Below are 18,162 nucleotides of genomic sequence, written 5' to 3' on the forward strand. Positions count from 1 at the left end.
GAGAAGCTTTGACACAAGGTATGTTTGGTTCAAAGGAGGAGGGGGAGGGGAGGGGAAGGAAGGGGAGAGATTTTAATTCTTATCATGTTTGGTTAAGAGGAGAGGACGAGGGAGGTGAGGGGAAATAACTCCTTTCTTGTTTGGTTCAGGAGAGAGGGGTTAGGTTTTAAAACAAAATTGCCCTTATTGTTTTTCTTTAGAAAGACAATAAATAAACATCTGCAGCTATAATATGTTGGTTAAGCAAAAAGATATACTTTGATTATCCAATTCCCACAACTCCAAGATGCCCCAGACAAGAAACTGATCCATTTCTTCATGGATCAATATGAAATTTTCATGTTGGAATGAGGACAACTTGATCACAAAAGTTCACTTTTCCAGTACGAGTTCGAAATATACCAAGTTCTGGAACCATGTATTCTACCTTTGTACAGAGCCAACTGACAGGCATGCATTCAACAGAAGAAACCTATTCTCCAGTTGATGCATTTCGACGCACAATAGGCACAACACCGTTCTCAGGAAATATTTTAAACCTCAAGGGTTTTGGCCCCCTCCATTCCCCTCCCCTTCCCTCCTTAAAAATGAACCAAACATGATAAGTTAAAAAAACCCCCTCCCCTCCCCTTCACTCCCCTCCAACCTGACACTATGTAAGGGTTTGATCCATTAGGAAACAACATATAATCATAGCACCCAAAAAAAGCGATTGAAAAAGAAAACTTGTAAACTTGTCAGCAACTGAAATATGTACTAAATGTAAAAAACACAACGAATTACCGATTAACCAAAATCAACCGAGAAAAATAAGGTGTTTCTTCTTAATTTTTAGATCCCCTCCAATGGATCAGTTAAAAAGGTAAGATAGTGAGCGTAAGACTCCAGCAGAACAAAATCCTGTCATGGACATTGGGAACAAGGTACCAAACCAGTTGATATATATTTAACTATGAAACAAGCATGAATCCTGCAATATGTCAGTAGCTATGTCACTGCACTGAATAAGTACCTCCGCAATAATACAGTTCATTTAGACTTGGGATTCTCCTGAAGACGCAAGATGCTCAGGTGCCATTACTTTTTACCCGGCATCTTTCCTTTCCTTTTATCTCTCTTACTTCTTGTCCTTGGCCGTGACTTTTGCTTCGCCACCTTTTTAAAAGCTTTCCTCTTATTGATAGGTACACCTTGCTTTTTATCAGCTACAACAGGATGAGGGGTCACTGCTTCCTCCTTCCTTTCACCAGAGTAACTTTTTTCTTCTTCTTCTTCAGGGTTGATCTCACTTGTTACAACAATGACCTTCAAATCACCATTCTCATATGTCTTCGTTCCTTGCGAAAACAGAAGGCAAATCCAACCATCAAATGAGTAACAAACCAAAATCACTAATGAAATTTCACATCACATACTAAAATTCCACTAAACTAAACAAGCTTCAGACAGGTATCAGTTAAAAATTTAAGCAACTCAAGTCCTAGTAAAACACCAAGTGTAAGCATATATGGCATGATTATTGATGAAGGATGCCCTGTGATTGTATGCTATTCAATATCAGATTATCACTAACAAAGTATGAACCATAGGGGACATAAGGGTTTGGGAGGTGAAGGGTCAGGGTTTCGAACCTGAGAATGACTAATTTACTAACATTACTAACAACTGACATTTGCCTATAAAAAAAACATGCCTAGAGCAATAAATAAGGAAGGAAACAAATTGACCCTTAAGCTTCATTTGAATTCAAACACACTCACACAGCCTAAGATTTCAAAAAATAGTACCAGCAATAGATTCAACTGGCTCCTTATCTTCTTCTTCTACTTCTTGGTTCTCATCAACTTCACCAGGTTCTGAGCCATCATTTGGTGCTACATCCCCATAAACACTTTCTCTTTCCAACTTCCTCTGCAAAAAATCATTCCAATAAAATTAATAACAAAGACCAAAAAGCAAAACAGACCCATTAAACAAAATTGAATTTTTCTGAGAAAAGTGGGTACTTTTTTGCGTTCCTCGGTGCGTTTACGCCTAAGTGCATCTTCTTGTTGTTTCTGTGCTTCTTTTCTTCTCTTCTTCTTGCGCTTGTGAAAGCCGGTAACGTAGTCGTTGAGATCTTTCTCGTCGAAGGTGATGCCCAAAGCTTTGTTCTTCAAGGCCCTCTTCTTGATGTGGCCACCTTTACGCAGTGCTTGTGCTTCCTCTTCCATGGCGTCGCCTCCCAAACCAAAACTGTGAAGTTCAGGTTCAGCTGCTATGTTTCTTTCAACCTAGAATGGGCCATAAGTAAGTGGATGGACCCAACTCAAAAACCCTCACACACAAGAAAACATTTTAAATTAAAGGCTTTGTTTTGTAAAAATAGAAAAAAAAAATTAAGGGTCTTTTGAAAATTTAATTTTGGAAATTGTTTTTCAAGAAAAACCGTTTGAATGAGGTGTTTTCAACATTAAAAAAATTGTAACTAGAAAACTAAAAACTCAAACTGTTCTGGTATTTTAATTTTAAAAACTGAAATTGAGAACTGTTTTTAAAAGCTATAATCAAACCGGCCCTAAGACTCACTTCAACGTAAAAAAATAAAATAAATTCTTTTTTTATAGAAGAAACAATGAATGGAGTCTATGAAAAGCAAACTTGTAATAAATACTATAGATACATAAGTCATAAAAAATAATTTTTATGAGTAACACAAATTAATTTTTTCAATTTTAAGAAGGTAAAAGTGAAAAATATTTTATTTACTTTTTTTTCGGAAAATGTAAATATGCTAATACAAAATACTAATACTAATAACTACTAAAGTTGCACTTCTAAGTTTTCACGTTGCGTTTCCGGAGTTTCATTAACATTGCCTATTTTTTCATTGTTTTATTATCTCTCTTAAATTTCAGTGGTATATCCTATACATACTAATTTTTTTAGGGGCCTAAATATTTTTGGAGGCCTAAGGCAAGGCCTAAGGGTGTATACGACCCTGATCCCAACAACGTTGGATTTGTTGGCCATATTGCTTACCCTGCCTTTCTTGCCCTAAAAAACAATCTCTCCTCTATTGGCACCTTTGGTGGAAGCTCATGGCCTTGTGGTGGTGCGGCACGACTCTTCATCAAAGACATGCGCCAGCCTACTACTAGCCACTGAGAAACCGCATGAGGAAAACCTCAATCCCTAATTGCAAGAGAAGAACCATAATTGCATTCGCATGGACTATGGGTTTCCACACTCCCCTGCTTCTCCCTTCTCCGACACTCATCTGTTTTCTCATTGCTAGACCCTAGACTAGTTGTGGAATCAGCCTCAAATCTTGGCCATAATATCCGCTCGTCATAAAGAAACCTTAGTTATCAAATAGATTGATCAAGTCCCTTGAATCTCACCCCAGATCAAGCAACAACCACCTCACTTTAATTTGATCCAGAAATTGAGTCGTAAGAGAAATATACATATATAAATTGGTAACATTGAAAACATAATATGTTACTATTAAAATTTTGAAAATATATGATAATTGTGCTCAACGAGTTTCCATATTTTGGAGATTTTGCACAATTTTTCATTCACAACACTATAAAATATTTATCTTTAAGTATAAGTGCGGACGTCGTCGTCGTCCTCCGGGTGAAACAAGTGCAGCTAAATGTTCTGAGGGCAATTGTCAATATCCAGTGCTTTCTGGTACCAGATGTGAATATCATACGCGCAAGAAAAAGCAATGGAACTGGAACTATCATCAAGGAGTGAAGGCGAAGCCTAGAGGTGACCCTCCAAATCCACCATTGCCCCCTCCGGATCCTCTCTGGAAGGCGAGCGGTGTATCTGGCGATGTCCTTTGGTTGCTGTTGTGGGACGGGCATTCTGCGAGGAGCAGTTGCCGCCAGGTTCCGAGGATAATGATGATCTTGCTCTTGGTGGAGCCGACAACCTCATGAGGATATCACAGGGGATTCGTGATTAGCACAGATTTTACTGGATCTCACTGGGGATTCGTGATTTTACTGGAGATTGAACAGTTTCTTTCAACCCCGTACAAAATTTACTGGATTGAATTTTGAATTTTACTGTATCTCACCATGTAGGTGACCCAAGCAAGTATCATGCACAATCCCTTCCTCGTGCTGCACCAACCTTGTGCAAGAGAAAGTGGGTTTGCAATAGTAGAAAAAATATATAAAATTCAGCATGGGAGGGGGAGGTTGTTTGATATTGGAGCTCGAGTTGGGCCTTTTTGATTCCAGATATGTCTCTAGGGCTGGGTTATTGTTTTTCTCTCGGTCTCGCTTCTCCGGTCTCTACGTTTGCGACGTTCAGGATTCTGTTGTAGATGGTGGAGCTGTCGTGGAGGGATTTTACCCTTTGCTGCGTTGGTTTGCCGGACGGCTTGCCCTTTGTGTCGTAGTCATGGAGAGTTCTGGTTGTGTGGGTTTCTCTTGGAGATTTGTGGGTCTATGTTCAGAAGGTGTTGTGCGGCGATTCGATCGCTATTTTTCGACTTGTACAAGAACTTTCTAGTGGGGTCAATGCTTGGTAATTTTGTGGGTGTTTGTTCAGGTGTTTTGGGAGGTTTTTGTCATAGTGGCCAAGTCAGCTTTTGTTGACTACGTTACTGTGCTCATGTTGAGAGAGTAGGTTTCTCACCACTTATTATTATTATTATTATTATTATTATTATTATTATTATTATTATTATTATTATTATTATTATTATTATATATTTCTCTTTAAAAAAATGAGAGAAATCAATGTATATAAACTAATTATGTTAAAAAAACTAAATTCATGAACTTTGTAGATAAACATATATAATGATAATGAACATGTAGTATATGCTTGTTAGATAAACATGTGTTATATGCATATATAAGATATAAAGACTTAGACTATATAGAGTATTCTAGAAGTGTCTACATATTTATAATATGATAAGTATATGTCATGAATAATTTACATACTCTCTGTCTGTGCCATCCATAGGGTGTTTTAGTGTGAAAAATATTTTAACCCCCTTTACAATGAACTAATTCATGTCCCCGAGAGTTAACTCAAGTGGTAAGAGCTAGAAGACATAAAGGTTGGGTGAGATGAAGGGTGAAGGGTCTAAAATTCAAACCTGAGGAAGGACTAATTTAGTACCATTACTTAAAACTAACATTTGCCTATAAAAAAAATAGTAAACTAATTCATTATTTTTAGTATGAGTTTTTAATGTAATATTTTTTGAAACTGAGTTTCTAATGTAATATAACAACAATAATTATTAATTAATATGGTTTTTTTTTGAAAAGATTAATATGGTTAATTTACAATAATATGATATAGAGAAGAATTGAAAATAGGCTTAAATATGTTTGCATGAATTAGTAAAGATGAATCAAATTGAGATTAAGAAAAAAAAAAAATTTTAAATATTATCTTTGGGAATTTCTTTTTTTAATGAAATTAAGTTCTTATGCGTGTCATCAATTTTAAGCAGTCTACCGTCCATATGACGAGTTTAGTCAGCTGAAGTGACTACTTGGATTTTTTCGCATCAATTTTAGTCACTCTAAAGTAGAACGAAGAGTAAGCAACTCTAGATAACCGAGCAGATCGTCAGTGACATGCTGGGGAGGCCAGCAGAGGTCCACTCCTGAGTAGAAGCGTCGGAGAATTTCCTCGAAGAGACTCGTTAGTCAAACTTTATTACACAAATTGTGACGAATCCAATTAATCACTAAAAGGAAATTTTAGTCACTCTAAAGTAGAACGAAGAGTAAGCAACTCTAGACAACCGAGCAGATCGTCAGTGACATGCTGGGGGAGGCCAGCAGAGGTCCACTCCTGAGTAGAAGCGCCGGAGAATTTCCTCGAAGAGACTCGTTAATCAAACTTTATTACACAAATTGTGACGAATCCAATTAATCAATATCACTCCGTCATTAAGATTGTTTGTATACCGCAAATAGCAATTCACTAAAAGGAAATCTTAAAACAAAGGAACAAACACTGACTTCGTAGCAGATTTTATAGTTTGTTTCTTGGAGAGTAATACAATGAGATAAATGTTGTGGTGTTTTAACAAGATAGAAGGCAGCGGGAGCGTCAATCAAATTCAGGAGCGTACATGCAGTTGCATGATCAGAGTTAGGAAATGAGTTTAGAAGCTCAGGAACTCACGAAATTTAGGAGCGTACATTACAGTGAAGAATCGCCGGAAAAGATGGGAGTTTGTGGCGGCGGACTCGACGGAGCTGGAATTGGGTACTGAACCCTCTTCTCCCCACGGTGGAGATCACGATGGTGGATGTCTCGGGCTGATACGATGTCGGATATGGCTGAAAAATCTATGAAAACTTCGGTAATTCACGATGGTCTCCATTCTAAGAAACACAAACACTTCTAAACAATGAAGTGTCCGAGTGTCAGACACTTGTTTGACACCAACACTTAGTCCGAGACTAGTTCAATATTTGTGAAACACATTTTTGCGGTGTTTGAGCTAGGAATATTTTTTTTTCTTGGACATTGCTCAAAAGATTGAGCTAACACTCTATCTTGGTAAGACACAATGATATGTTGTTGGTGTTTTTTTTTTCCCAATGCATGAACCCCAACCATGTTTCTATTTAAAAAAAAGACACAAAACATAATTATGGCGTTTGAAACCGCCACAAGTTTGGCGTATGTTTTTACACAACAAAAGTATCCTATTTGTACATTATTAGCCGTGTTGTTGTGTGTCCGGGTTGGTGCTTCAGTCTCCAATTTTCTTATACCTCAGATTGTACTTGACTCCTCTTAGAATTAAACTGCCAAAAGCTTATAAGATATCACAGATTCTATAATGCAGGATATATAACATGATGTCTCATACCCATTTCTCTATCAAATATGCCCCTAGACACTGCAATTAGGCTGCACATTGATTGCCTAAATTCTCGTTAGCCCTTCTACACCCTTGTTTTTTTGTTTAGCATTTTACCTGATGTTTTATTAATAGATGCCAACCAGTATAGACATAAGTTAAAGAGCTAAAGTACTGGCCTATTAATTTTCTTGAGACTACAAGCATGTTGTTCATTTACAGCATTCATTTTAAATGTTAGCTATTGGTTGGAGGAAAAAACTTGATTTTGTTGAAGTGGCTGTGGTGCATTTGAAAGTTGTCATTGGTTGTGTTTTTTAGCTAGGAGCCTGGTTTCATTTTGTGCTATATTAGCTAACTTATTCTCAGTCTCTTGTTTTTCAATTCCTATGCTGAAATCATAGCACCAAGTTCCTAAGGACATCATCAAGATGTGCTTTGTGGAATTTGAGAGTTTAGCACCACAGTTTTACTGTTTGTCTTGTTGTTTCTGAAGATAGAGACAGGAAGTTAAAAATAAGTTGTTCCAGTGAAAGTTAGCGTATGGTTTACTCCTATTGATTACTTTCTTCAATTCACAACAAAAGGGGAAACAATTCCTTTAATTATTTTACTCCATAACCATATATGGTAACTATAATTCTCCAGGGTATGGGAATGTGAAGTTGACAGTTTTGGATGTAAATAAAGATATGAAGAGATGGGCACTTGACAGTTGTATATGTAAATAAAGATATGAAGAAATGTGCTTCTATTATATATGTAAATCCAAATCCTATGATTTGCACCACTCGTGGCCTATACATTGCCTTAACTCTCTTCTCTTTTCCTCTTTTCCCATACTCACACTCCTCTTTTTTTATTTATTAGAGCCAAAGCCAATTGAATAAACATTTCAATAAGCAGTTGCAGAAAAAATAAAATAAAATGAACCAAGAAGGTGAAATGGATCAAACTTCTTTCTTGAAATTGAAATTAGCTTCTACACCTCAGCTTTGTCAGAAGCTACCTCATTTAATAGCACGTTTGGATCAACTTCTCTTTCAATAGAATCAATTTTGGAACTTGTAAGCTATTCACAGAAGCTTATCCCCCATAATTGACTATGACTATTCAGAATCAATTGCAGAAGGATTTCCAAACATGCACTATGAACTTCTCCTTAATCACTTATAACCTTTTCCTCTTTCTTATAAGAAATCAAATGCTTATCTTACATAAAAAGTTCCCTTAAATTAGAAGATAAACCAAACTGTGCCTGGGTAAATTGTACTTGTTGATTCTAATTGCCCACAGATAACTAGGTACTAAAATGTTCTACTACAATGGTTTTACCATACTTAGTTGGATTGTTGGGTAACTAAGTAATTCAAGTTCACTTGACTAAGCAAATGTCCAGTACATGAAAAAGAGGGAGAACCTAGTTTATGTGAAGAAAAATTTCCACTTTACCGAAAAAGCTGTCAAGAGTCACAAGTTGAATGTGAAGAAGGCCAAGGATTAGGAGAAGACTAAGACCTTGAATTTTGCTCCATCATGTTGTACTTACAAGCAAACATTGAGCTCAATCTCCCACACAAGAAATTTATGAAAATGAAAAATGCAATCAATCTCTACTTCATAAAACAATCCACTTCTAAAATTATTAGGAATCATTCATCAAGATGTTAAACAAAATCATAGGTTTACTAACTACTATAAGTCCTGAGCAAAAAGAGAAAGTAAAATATCCATAATCATAACAGTAGGAGAGGATGGTATATTTAAGAATCTGTCAATCTGAATAATTTGAACAAAGAAGTAATTTAAAGTTGCAAACGTGAAATACAGTAAACATCAGTTGCCAATAATAAATAAAATAAGCCAGCTGATACAAGTACGACCCCTAAATGTGGAAATGAATGAGGAAACAGTTTCTATCCAAAGTAGCACAAAAGCATGAAGAATTTACAAAACCATTAATCACAAGTGCTCAAGAAATTTTCAACTCTCAAATGCAGTGCTTGCAAAACCATTGACGCTTCCCATGATACACTCTTTAATGAAGAAGAAATAAATTTCTGAGTAGCATACTTTTCCTCCAATTTACCGTGCTCTAAATTTGGAATGGAGTAGCTCTTTAATGTCTGTGTCTTGCCACTCTAAACTGTTCCACCACTCTTTCTGTCCTTTGATTGCAATCAAGTCCTTTGCAGAATTAGAATTCAAAGGGAGCTTCTTCAAATCGGGGCATTCATATACATGAAGATATGCCAGAAAAGGAAAATCCAATGCGCTCTTGTGGATGCTCCTCAACTTTGCCAAACCATAAAGGCGGACAAGTCTAAGATTTTGGAATATATCATTTTGAGCTTCCTTCACTAGTTCTTCAATGGAATCACAGTTACGAACCTCAAGAAACTCAAGAAGTGGAGCATATATCAACCATGTCAAATGAGTTATTGAGTCACAACTCTCGACATACACCCGGCGAAGCTTGTGAAGGTAGCAAGTGTTAGTGATGGACGAGCCTTCAATAATGTTAATAGAGTATAAACTTATACGGTACAGATGCTTCATTCTTGACATAGATGCTAACAATGGTGACATTTCAAGTGGATCATCGATTCCCTGAATTGAAAAATGTCTCCAGCAACCTTGCAATTTGGTCGAGTCAATCAATTTATGCATGCCCGTGAAGGTGTTTATTTCCATGGATACTTCTTCCAATTTTGGTAAGGACTCCAGCTTCTGTAAGAATGCTTCCTCAAAAAGTTCACCAGCCTTATCCTCACTAGTAAATCTAAACACCTTTAACTGCTCAAGGCTTTCTATCACTTCCAAAGGAATGATTTCGAGATTATGTGGGCAACCTTCCATAAGAAATACCCTCACGTTCTTCAAATTCTTCAATTCAATTGGCAACCGATTTCTTATATCTGTTCTTGTCAGGTTAAGGAATTCCAAGTTGATTAAGTTGCCAATTTCTACAGGGAGATGTTCAAAAGATTTACCAGATAGATCCAAGACTTTCAACCTTGTCATGGATTGGAGATTTGAATAAAATGTAGTGTTCACATAATCTAGAATACATAGGGTGATCAGATTTGGACAAGTTGGTACTTGCCAGTTCCAACTTCCACTAGCATCAATAATTGAAATCCTTTCCACAATATTCAACCTATCAACATCCATTTCAGACATGGCTAATGCTTCTCCCTGAACAACAACTTTTCCTTTGTTTTCATCTTGATCACGGGCTATCCAAAGTGCCATGTCTCTAGTCACATCATGCATCTTAATCGCCGAAGTCCAAAAATAATCATATTCAACACCCTCTAGGAGACATGAAAGTTTTAACTTTTCAATGATAGATTCTCCTTGCTCATACATATCATAAATACTCTTCTTGGTCTTATTTCCACTCAGAAATCCCTCTCCAATCCATCTATCAATGAGAACATCAACTCCTACTTCATAATCTTCTGGGTATAGTGCGCAGTACAGGAAACAGTTTTTGTGTGCGTCATCTGGCAATCTATCATAACTAAACTTAAGGATACGAAAGACTTCGTTCTCCAAATATGAAGCAATCCAAGGAGAACTTCTTAAATCATTTTTGGCTTGTCTCCATGCTTCAACACTTTTCACTCCAGCCATGGCACTTCCCACTGTAATAATTGCTAGTGGCAATCCTTTGCATTCTTTAGTCATCTCCCATGCGAGCCTTGGAATTTCTAGGTGACTCTTTAAAGTCTCATCACCAACTTTTTTACAAAACAAATCAAATGCTTCTTGCTCTAGTAAACATTCCACTTTGAATTTCTTCTGAGCTTGCATTTTCGCACAAACATCCTCAAGACGTGTTGTGAACAGAACTTTTGATTGATTGTTAGTATCCTTTGGAAGTGGAACCCCCACCATTTCTAGTTCCAACTTTCCCCATACATCATCTAACATCAACACAAATTTCCTCTGTTTCAAGACTTCATAAATCCTTGTCACTCTTTCATGTTGGCTGCTTTTGTTCCAAACATCATCAATGATGCCTAACCTGTTACGAATATCATTCATAATCTTATTGATATCACAATCTCTAGAAACCACCACCCATAGTACAAGAGAAAACTTGTGCTCCCTCTTTCCAAATTCATTGTGAACTCTCATCATAAGGGTCGTTTTCCCAGCGCCACCCATTCCATATAAACCAATGATTCCCACATTGTCATCTTCAAGACTATTCCACGCCTGGTTGAGCATCAAGTCCAAGCCTACGGTCTCAACTGAAGGCATCTCATTCATTAGCTTGGGTGGAAGCTTGTAAGCAATATAAACATTCATGTCAACAAAACGTTTACCCGAGTTCACTAATCGATCAACCTCATTGAGCATCTTCACGATTTTCTTTCCTAACTTGTAGCTTAACATACAGTTCTTTTGGCAGCAACCACTTGAACATTTATTTTGAGTTTCTTGAGAATCTTCATCTTGAATATCCTCCATTACCTAGTACATATATATAGCAAGTCTTGGTAAACATGTGTCAACATAAACAGTCTAGTTAGTCTTTTGTTTCCCTTGCAAAGCTTTAAAGTTAAGACATTTACCTCCCTTTTTCAAAAATGTGTTGCTCTTCAAAAAATTTAAATCAATCACGTAGAGTGCGTTGAAGAATATTTTAGTAGCATTTCTCATATAAACTATAGCATTTATAATTGGATACCTTTTGAAGATCTTGAACATCTTGCAGCCAACCATTCACTTCATCTGCCCTTTGCATCTCCCCCATGCCCTCAGCATCATCAATTCTTCTATGCACATCGGTGTTTAAGTTCTGAAGATCAATCCACTTTTTTTGCAACAATGCTAGATTCTCTTCCAGCTTATAAACATAGGCAGCATGGACCTTACCACAACTTAACAAACGAATAACAGCATCCAACAGTAATCCTGCTGCCACCTCCATGGCTTTGATCTGTATCTAAAAAAAGGTAATACTTGCATTTTACTTTTCTTTTTTATTTTAATGGAAAAACAAAGTTAAAAAGAAACTCTAGGCAGGAATATCAAATGTTGCTCATAGAAGATATATAAGCACCAAGCAGCATGTATAGATAAGCAAACATCTAACACATAAAGAAACAAACTTCAAATGGTACTAAGGATTCACCCACCAGTCCACCACTCATATGAGGCATACTCTAGCCTCTTCTATTTTTACTTTTATCCACACTGCACAACCGATCCTTAACCTTAATAAACTACAGTTCTTCTTTGATCATCCACTTTGAGTTGAAGAATTTAAAGTAATCTGGTTTCTTTGCAGCAATTATACTGATCAAATTAAAGTACGTAACACATATTATTCCAAGGTACATGTGACTTGATGCATTGAGTCAAAACTAAATGATGTCTACCTGGTAATGCAATTTCCTTTACCAAACCATGTACAGATTATTTGCCAAAGGTACTAAGAAAACTTACAGTAAAGAAACAAGTGCTTTGCGATTTCAATTTCTTGCTTGTACTCCCAATCATGCATCACTGAAGTGGTAAGATTTCCATTCTGTGTAAATTGACCCTCTGGAACTCTATCTTGAAGTACCTTCCACGCAAATGCTGTCATTTTTAACGAAGTCAACTATCACCAGAATTTATTTTAAAAGTCTATTGCTTATATAATATGATTCTTATTATTGCTTACAATCTATAGAAGTTATCCTGTATTCATTTATTGGATACTATTATACTACACGTGTATATGAGTAACCGGCAGATGTTCATTCAAACAATTTTCACGCTCTAAATGTCCAGCCTAAGTCGTGACTCGTGAGCGGGATGTTAAGATCTCACATTAACTAACATATGACCAAAGTGATCCTTATATATGGTAGAACAATCTTCACCACTAAACTAGCTTTTGGGTAAAGTTACTCCTAACCCAAATTCCAATAATTATGAGAATTTTGAAAAAGAATGATGAACTATACAAACATTGGCGGAGGTTGACCAAAATATTATGGGGCCTCGGTCTTTAATTAATGCATAAGCTAAATATCATCAGTAATGTTCAGTAGTATAAAAAAGTGTTCTAAAAATACATAATTTTTTTTAACAAATAACTCTCTAACCTGTGAGTTTTCAGAGATGGAGAATCAGTGAGTCTCCAACTGTTGTGTGGGAGGTGGATGCACTTCTGAAACTTTGAAATGGAGGAGAAAGAAACTCAGTAGTCTTCAACTGTTTTTATGGCTTGTTTACCTCAAAAATGTCTCTCCAATGCGTAGCCCTTTCTTACAGATTACAACGACTTCTCTTCAAGAGTCCCTGTCCTTCCGCATATCATTACCCGTCTCCCAATTATAAGCAGGCTCAACTAGGCTGTATGTATTTTCAATGGGAACATCAACATTTTTTTATGGTCCAAATTGGCAGTTCCAAGTATACTATTTAATTAAAGTTGATTTTTTTCTACAAGTTGACTTCTTTTATATTGCTGCCCCATGTCCAAGCTAGTCTCGTGGAGATCAGGATCTTCTCAGTTGTGAAGTATGTCAAGTTTACTTCAATTGAAATTTTATGACATCTCTTTTCATATGCATTAAATATGTGAATTCTTTAAATATTTATGAGGAGAGAGATAAACACAAAATTTCAATTCATTTAAGAGAATTCTAATCCGCCTCGTGATGGACACGTGGTATAAACTGTGGTATAAACTATCTCTTAATTGTGATAACACTCATCACCGGAAGAACTAAGACAATAGAATATTCTACAAGTATTTAGAGAAGTTTTGAATTTCTATTTGTAAATAAGGTATATATATATATATATATATATATATATAAGAAATCATTTACAGCCTCATACTCTTAGTCTGTGCCATCCACATGTTACTTTATGTTACTTTAGTACAAAAAAAATATAGACCCTTTAAAAAAATATTAAAGATAATATGAACCGAGGAATTAAATTTTATATCTCTCCAAAACTTTGAAACATAAGCTTCTAACAAAATATAATAAAATTAATTTTAGACCTCTGCAAAACCATATAATTAATTTTAGACCTCTGCAAAACCATATAATTTAATTTGACTTAAAATCATTTCTCATTTATAGATAATAAGAAAAATCATTTCTCATTTATAGATTAAAAAAACCATTTCTCATTTAAATTTATAGAGAAGTAATTTATCCTGAAGATACCTGTCTCGTTTACATCAATGATTCAATTTTGCAAATAAAAATTTAATGCAGCCATTACTTAAAAAAATAACATGAACAGAATAACTCAACATTTGATGAAAATTATCCATTACAGGCCTTATTCTAGTTAACTTTCTTTGTTTGGAGACAGGAGCATGTTTAAGAAACTTAATATGGCATGAGATGGGATTATGGGACTTCTATTTAAATAAACTATAATTTCAGCATAGATACTCCTAAAAATAAAAAGAACAAGAAGGTTGAGAGGACATAAAAAAAGATGACCAAGTCATACACCAACTCAAGATTACATTTAAAAACAGCAATGCCATTTGTTAATATGCGAGAAACCTTTGGGATATCCAACTTCTAAACACCCCTGTTTGATTAGTATCTAGTTAATTTGACTGGTCCTGGTTTCATAGTCACCAAAGGCCTCTATTGCCTCCACCATTAGAAGAAAAAGGGCTTTTCTCTTTCAGAACCTCTTGTTGGTGACAATTACTTGTTTTTGTCACCTTCTAGCTTCCTCCTTGTTTTTCAATTCATCATAATCCAGAGGAGGATGAGGGCATATACCCCTCAATTTTTTTGTTACAGGAAGGAACATACACATCCATCCCTTTGTTACACAACCATTAGTCCATTACATTTAGTCTTATGAGGTTTCTTCTGCTAGATTTTTAACCATTACCAACTTCAGAAGGTACCAATTAACCAAGTTTTTTATCCATATTAAGATATCGGCAAGTTTTACGTGACTCGAAGGCCTAACACAACCCTCGTCCTCCAACAGAAGAAACAAATTAAGCAAAAAAAAATAGTAAAAAAAGAAAAGAAGGGGTTAGTCAATTGTTCATTAAATCAGCCAAAATGAATGACCTGTTCTCAAGTTCCTTCAAGAAATACAGTGACTTGAAGCAGCAGGCCTACCTTGATGATGTGGAGGCCGGGAAGGAGAGTGTCAATCTAGACAAATTCTTTGAAGATGTGGAGAGTGTTAAGGAAGACATGAGAACGATTGAGAAGCTCTACAGAAAACTGCAAGAATCCAATGAAGAGAGCAAGATTGTGCACAATGCTAAAACCATGAAAGAGCTCCGAGCCCGGATGGACAACGACGTGTCGCAGGTCCTCAAACGCGTCAAGATCATCAAAGGCAAGCTCGAAGCCTTGGAGCGTTCCAACGCGGCAAACAGAAACGTCCCAGGGTGTGGTCCTGGTTCATCAGCAGACAGAACCAGGACCTCAGTGGTTAGTGGATTGGGGAAGAAACTCAAGGACATGATGGATGATTTTCAAGGTTTGAGAGCGAGAATGCAGCTCGAGTACAAGGAAACCGTGGAACGCCGGTATTTCACAATCACAGGAGAGAAAGCAGATGAAGATACCATAGAGAATTTGATATCAAGTGGAGAAAGTGAAAGCTTCCTGCAGAGAGCAATTCAGGAACAAGGGAGGGGCCAGATTATGGACACCATTTCAGAAATTCAAGAAAGGCATGATGCTGTTAAGGAAATAGAGAAGAACTTGCTTGAATTGCATCAAGTGTTTTTGGACATGGCAGCATTAGTGGAGTCTCAGGGTCAGCAACTTAATAACATAGAGTCTCATGTTGCACATGCTAGCTCTTTTGTTAGGAGAGGCACAGATCAGCTTCAGGAAGCAAGAGAGTACCAAAAGAGTTCTAGGAAGTGGTATTGCTATGCCGTTATTCTTGTCATTGTTCTTGTCATTGTGCTCCTGTTTCCTCTCTTGTCATCACTTCTACCTCATTTGTTGATGAGATGAAGAAATTAGACATGGAAGAACACTCTTGAGACTTGAGAGCATTGTTTCCTTAACTTCTTGGTAGAACTTTGCATTCTGAAATGAACATGTTCATGTTCATGCCTAGGATCAACAAGAGAATGGTGACAAATTGGGATTTGATGACCTCCTTGGTATTCAGGCATTTCATCAAATCCTGATGAAGCAAAGGATCCACAAAATGTAACAAGGTTATTCTGATTTTGGTTTTTGGATTCTCAAAGATCTGTGATTGGAAGAGAACAAGAGGAAACACATGTACATGACAATGTTATTGTAGTAGGTTTGACACATTTCGGAACGGATACACACATGTGATTTAGTTTCTTCTTTTCTTAGTTGTTCCTACCCTGTATGATTGTAAATTTGTAACGGTTGAAGAACTTGACATTGTTCAATCATCGAGTGTTTTATGGTGAATTGGATTATACAGGGCAATTCGAAAGAATGCAATCATCCAATCAATCGGGTTATCACAATTGATATATTTTTTAAAAGAAAATCAATAGAAATTGTGTGATTATCCCCCATAGGCCCCAAATACCTAAAGCTCTAATTCCTATCCTAGGACGACCTGCGCGCATCGATCTGAGCAGCAATCTGGTAAAGAGCAACATCGTCTGAGCAATCATAACTCATGCCCATGCACTTACCCATTAAAATGGCTCTACGCGCCCTAGTCAAAACGCCATAAAGTTCCGACAGCTCCGCTGGCAGCACCATCAGCTCCCTCCCTATCGGCTTTGCAACAACTTCAAAGTCTTCCACACCGCAATCCCACTGGAGCTCCCAGCAACGCCCTTTTTTTTCCTTCCTCCTTTCACAACTTTCATGGGTCTGCCCCTAGTCTTAGGGGTTTGTTTCCCCATCAAAGATACACACCGAGCCCTAGTCAAAACACCAAAGGGCTCCGCCAACTCCACCGGTAACACCATCATCTCACTCCCTGTCAGCTCCGCACCACTATCTTGTAATGTCGTTGTCCCCCCTTAGCTATCTTTGGAACCCTACATCTTTTGGTAGTAGTGTCAAAATAGTCCAAACAAAACTACTAAGAAGGCTAAATATTCAACTCACGTTATTTTGCATTCCATGGTAAAACTAACGGAGCAACCCACTTTTTGAGTTAAAAGAAGTGAAGGAAATTGTTATTCTCACCACCCACGTCTATTCAGACCACTCTTAAAAGTGTAAAAATATTAAAATTAAAATATATTTAATGAAAAAAATATAACAACTCTCCACCACCCCATTCTCACATCTTCTCTCCTCTTTCTTCCCTCATCAACGCCACTCTTCTGAATACTCATCATCATACATATCTCCAACACACGAGTCAGACTGGTTCAACCCATTTTTTCCCAACTTGCAACTGGCCAACCCATATGGGCTGACTGACCCGTATTCAAAAAATGTAAAAGGGGGTAACAATTCAGCCCACTAAGTTGACATTGATTTGGTCCCTCCGTAATAAGAAATTTCTTCAACTTCCAGTTTGTGTATAAGAAGGTGATGTTGATTTCACTATTCATTGTTAATGGACTACATTGATGTTACTTTTCATGATTAATTAAAGGATCATGACTTTCATAAGCCAAATGTGAATTTAACCTTTAATAGAACAAAATGAATGGCCTTAGCCATCATTTTGTGGTCTCGCGCACTAAGGCATTCTGAAGGTCCAATCAATGCAAGTTTAAATAGCACGAGGAATGCATGCCTTTCTGTATATTGAACTAGCCATATCATATCAAGTTGTAATTTCTTATTTATTCTTACTTCACACCTCCCTGCCTCTCCTTTTCTTTCCCATTACATTTTTTCATCACAAATCTATCTGCCAATAGTTCTCACATTTACAAGATGTGTAATTGAAATGAGTAAGAAACACATTATTATATCATATCTATTGTTCCAAAGATCTAAGACAGCAAGCCTCGTTGCTATCCTTTCAATATGGTATTGGTATCTTAATGCTGCTAAATTTGATATTGCTTCACTTAGTCTGGTCTTTTAAGATGGTGTTTTTGATAGAGTTTAATTACATACGCAGTATTTTCTTAACCTAGATACTACTAGCATTCTTTTACAGAGTTTTATTATGCTTTGGAATTCAGGAATCATCGTTTTCATCCAATCCATAAAAAATCCAAACACAATAAACCACATATTCGCAAAACACAAAATGTTTGCAACTTGCAAGTAGCACTGACAAAACTGTTTTTGGTCTTAGTTTATAAACGAATACAATGATTGTTTCAGAAAGAGAAAACTTTGGAAGTTTGCATAATTTCTGTCATCGGTTGACATGGACGA

General features: G+C 36.6%; 3 protein-coding genes across 4 annotated transcripts; 1 reads left to right on the top strand and 2 right to left on the bottom strand.

Annotated features, from left to right (window-relative positions):
- Nucleotides 1-761: 761 nt before the first annotated feature.
- LOC130715850 (ribosomal RNA-processing protein 17) lies at nt 762-2,296 on the bottom strand. Its single transcript, XM_057565981.1, has 3 exons — nt 2,007-2,296; nt 1,788-1,911; nt 762-1,337 (listed from the first exon to the last, which is right to left on the bottom strand). Exons 1-3 carry the CDS (start codon nt 2,211-2,213, stop codon nt 1,078-1,080), a joined length of 591 nt encoding a protein of 196 aa, XP_057421964.1. The 5' UTR covers nt 2,214-2,296; the 3' UTR covers nt 762-1,077.
- Nucleotides 2,297-8,650: 6,354 nt separating this feature from the next.
- On the bottom strand, nt 8,651-13,245 carry LOC130713629 (probable disease resistance protein At5g63020). Of its 2 annotated transcripts, none has more exons than XM_057563410.1 (4): nt 12,958-13,245; nt 12,311-12,445; nt 11,550-11,801; nt 8,651-11,332 (listed from the first exon to the last, which is right to left on the bottom strand). In XM_057563410.1, exons 2-4 carry the CDS (start codon nt 12,362-12,364, stop codon nt 8,933-8,935), a joined length of 2,706 nt encoding a protein of 901 aa, XP_057419393.1. In that variant the 5' UTR covers nt 12,365-12,445; nt 12,958-13,245; the 3' UTR covers nt 8,651-8,932. The 2 variants fall into 2 exon arrangements, with proteins under 2 accessions (XP_057419393.1, XP_057419392.1); XM_057563409.1 differs by having other exon boundaries at nt 11,550-11,807.
- Nucleotides 13,246-14,503: 1,258 nt separating this feature from the next.
- Nucleotides 14,504-16,371, top strand: LOC130716022 (syntaxin-124-like). Its single transcript, XM_057566195.1, has one exon. The coding sequence runs from the start codon at nt 14,911-14,913 to the stop codon at nt 15,826-15,828; it is 918 nt and encodes a 305-aa protein (XP_057422178.1). The 5' UTR covers nt 14,504-14,910; the 3' UTR covers nt 15,829-16,371.
- Nucleotides 16,372-18,162: the final 1,791 nt, after the last annotated feature.

The sequence above is a fragment of the Lotus japonicus genome, chromosome 4, assembly GCF_012489685.1.
Source record: "Lotus japonicus ecotype B-129 chromosome 4, LjGifu_v1.2".
In the NCBI taxonomy this organism is placed as follows: domain Eukaryota; kingdom Viridiplantae; phylum Streptophyta; class Magnoliopsida; order Fabales; family Fabaceae; genus Lotus; species Lotus japonicus.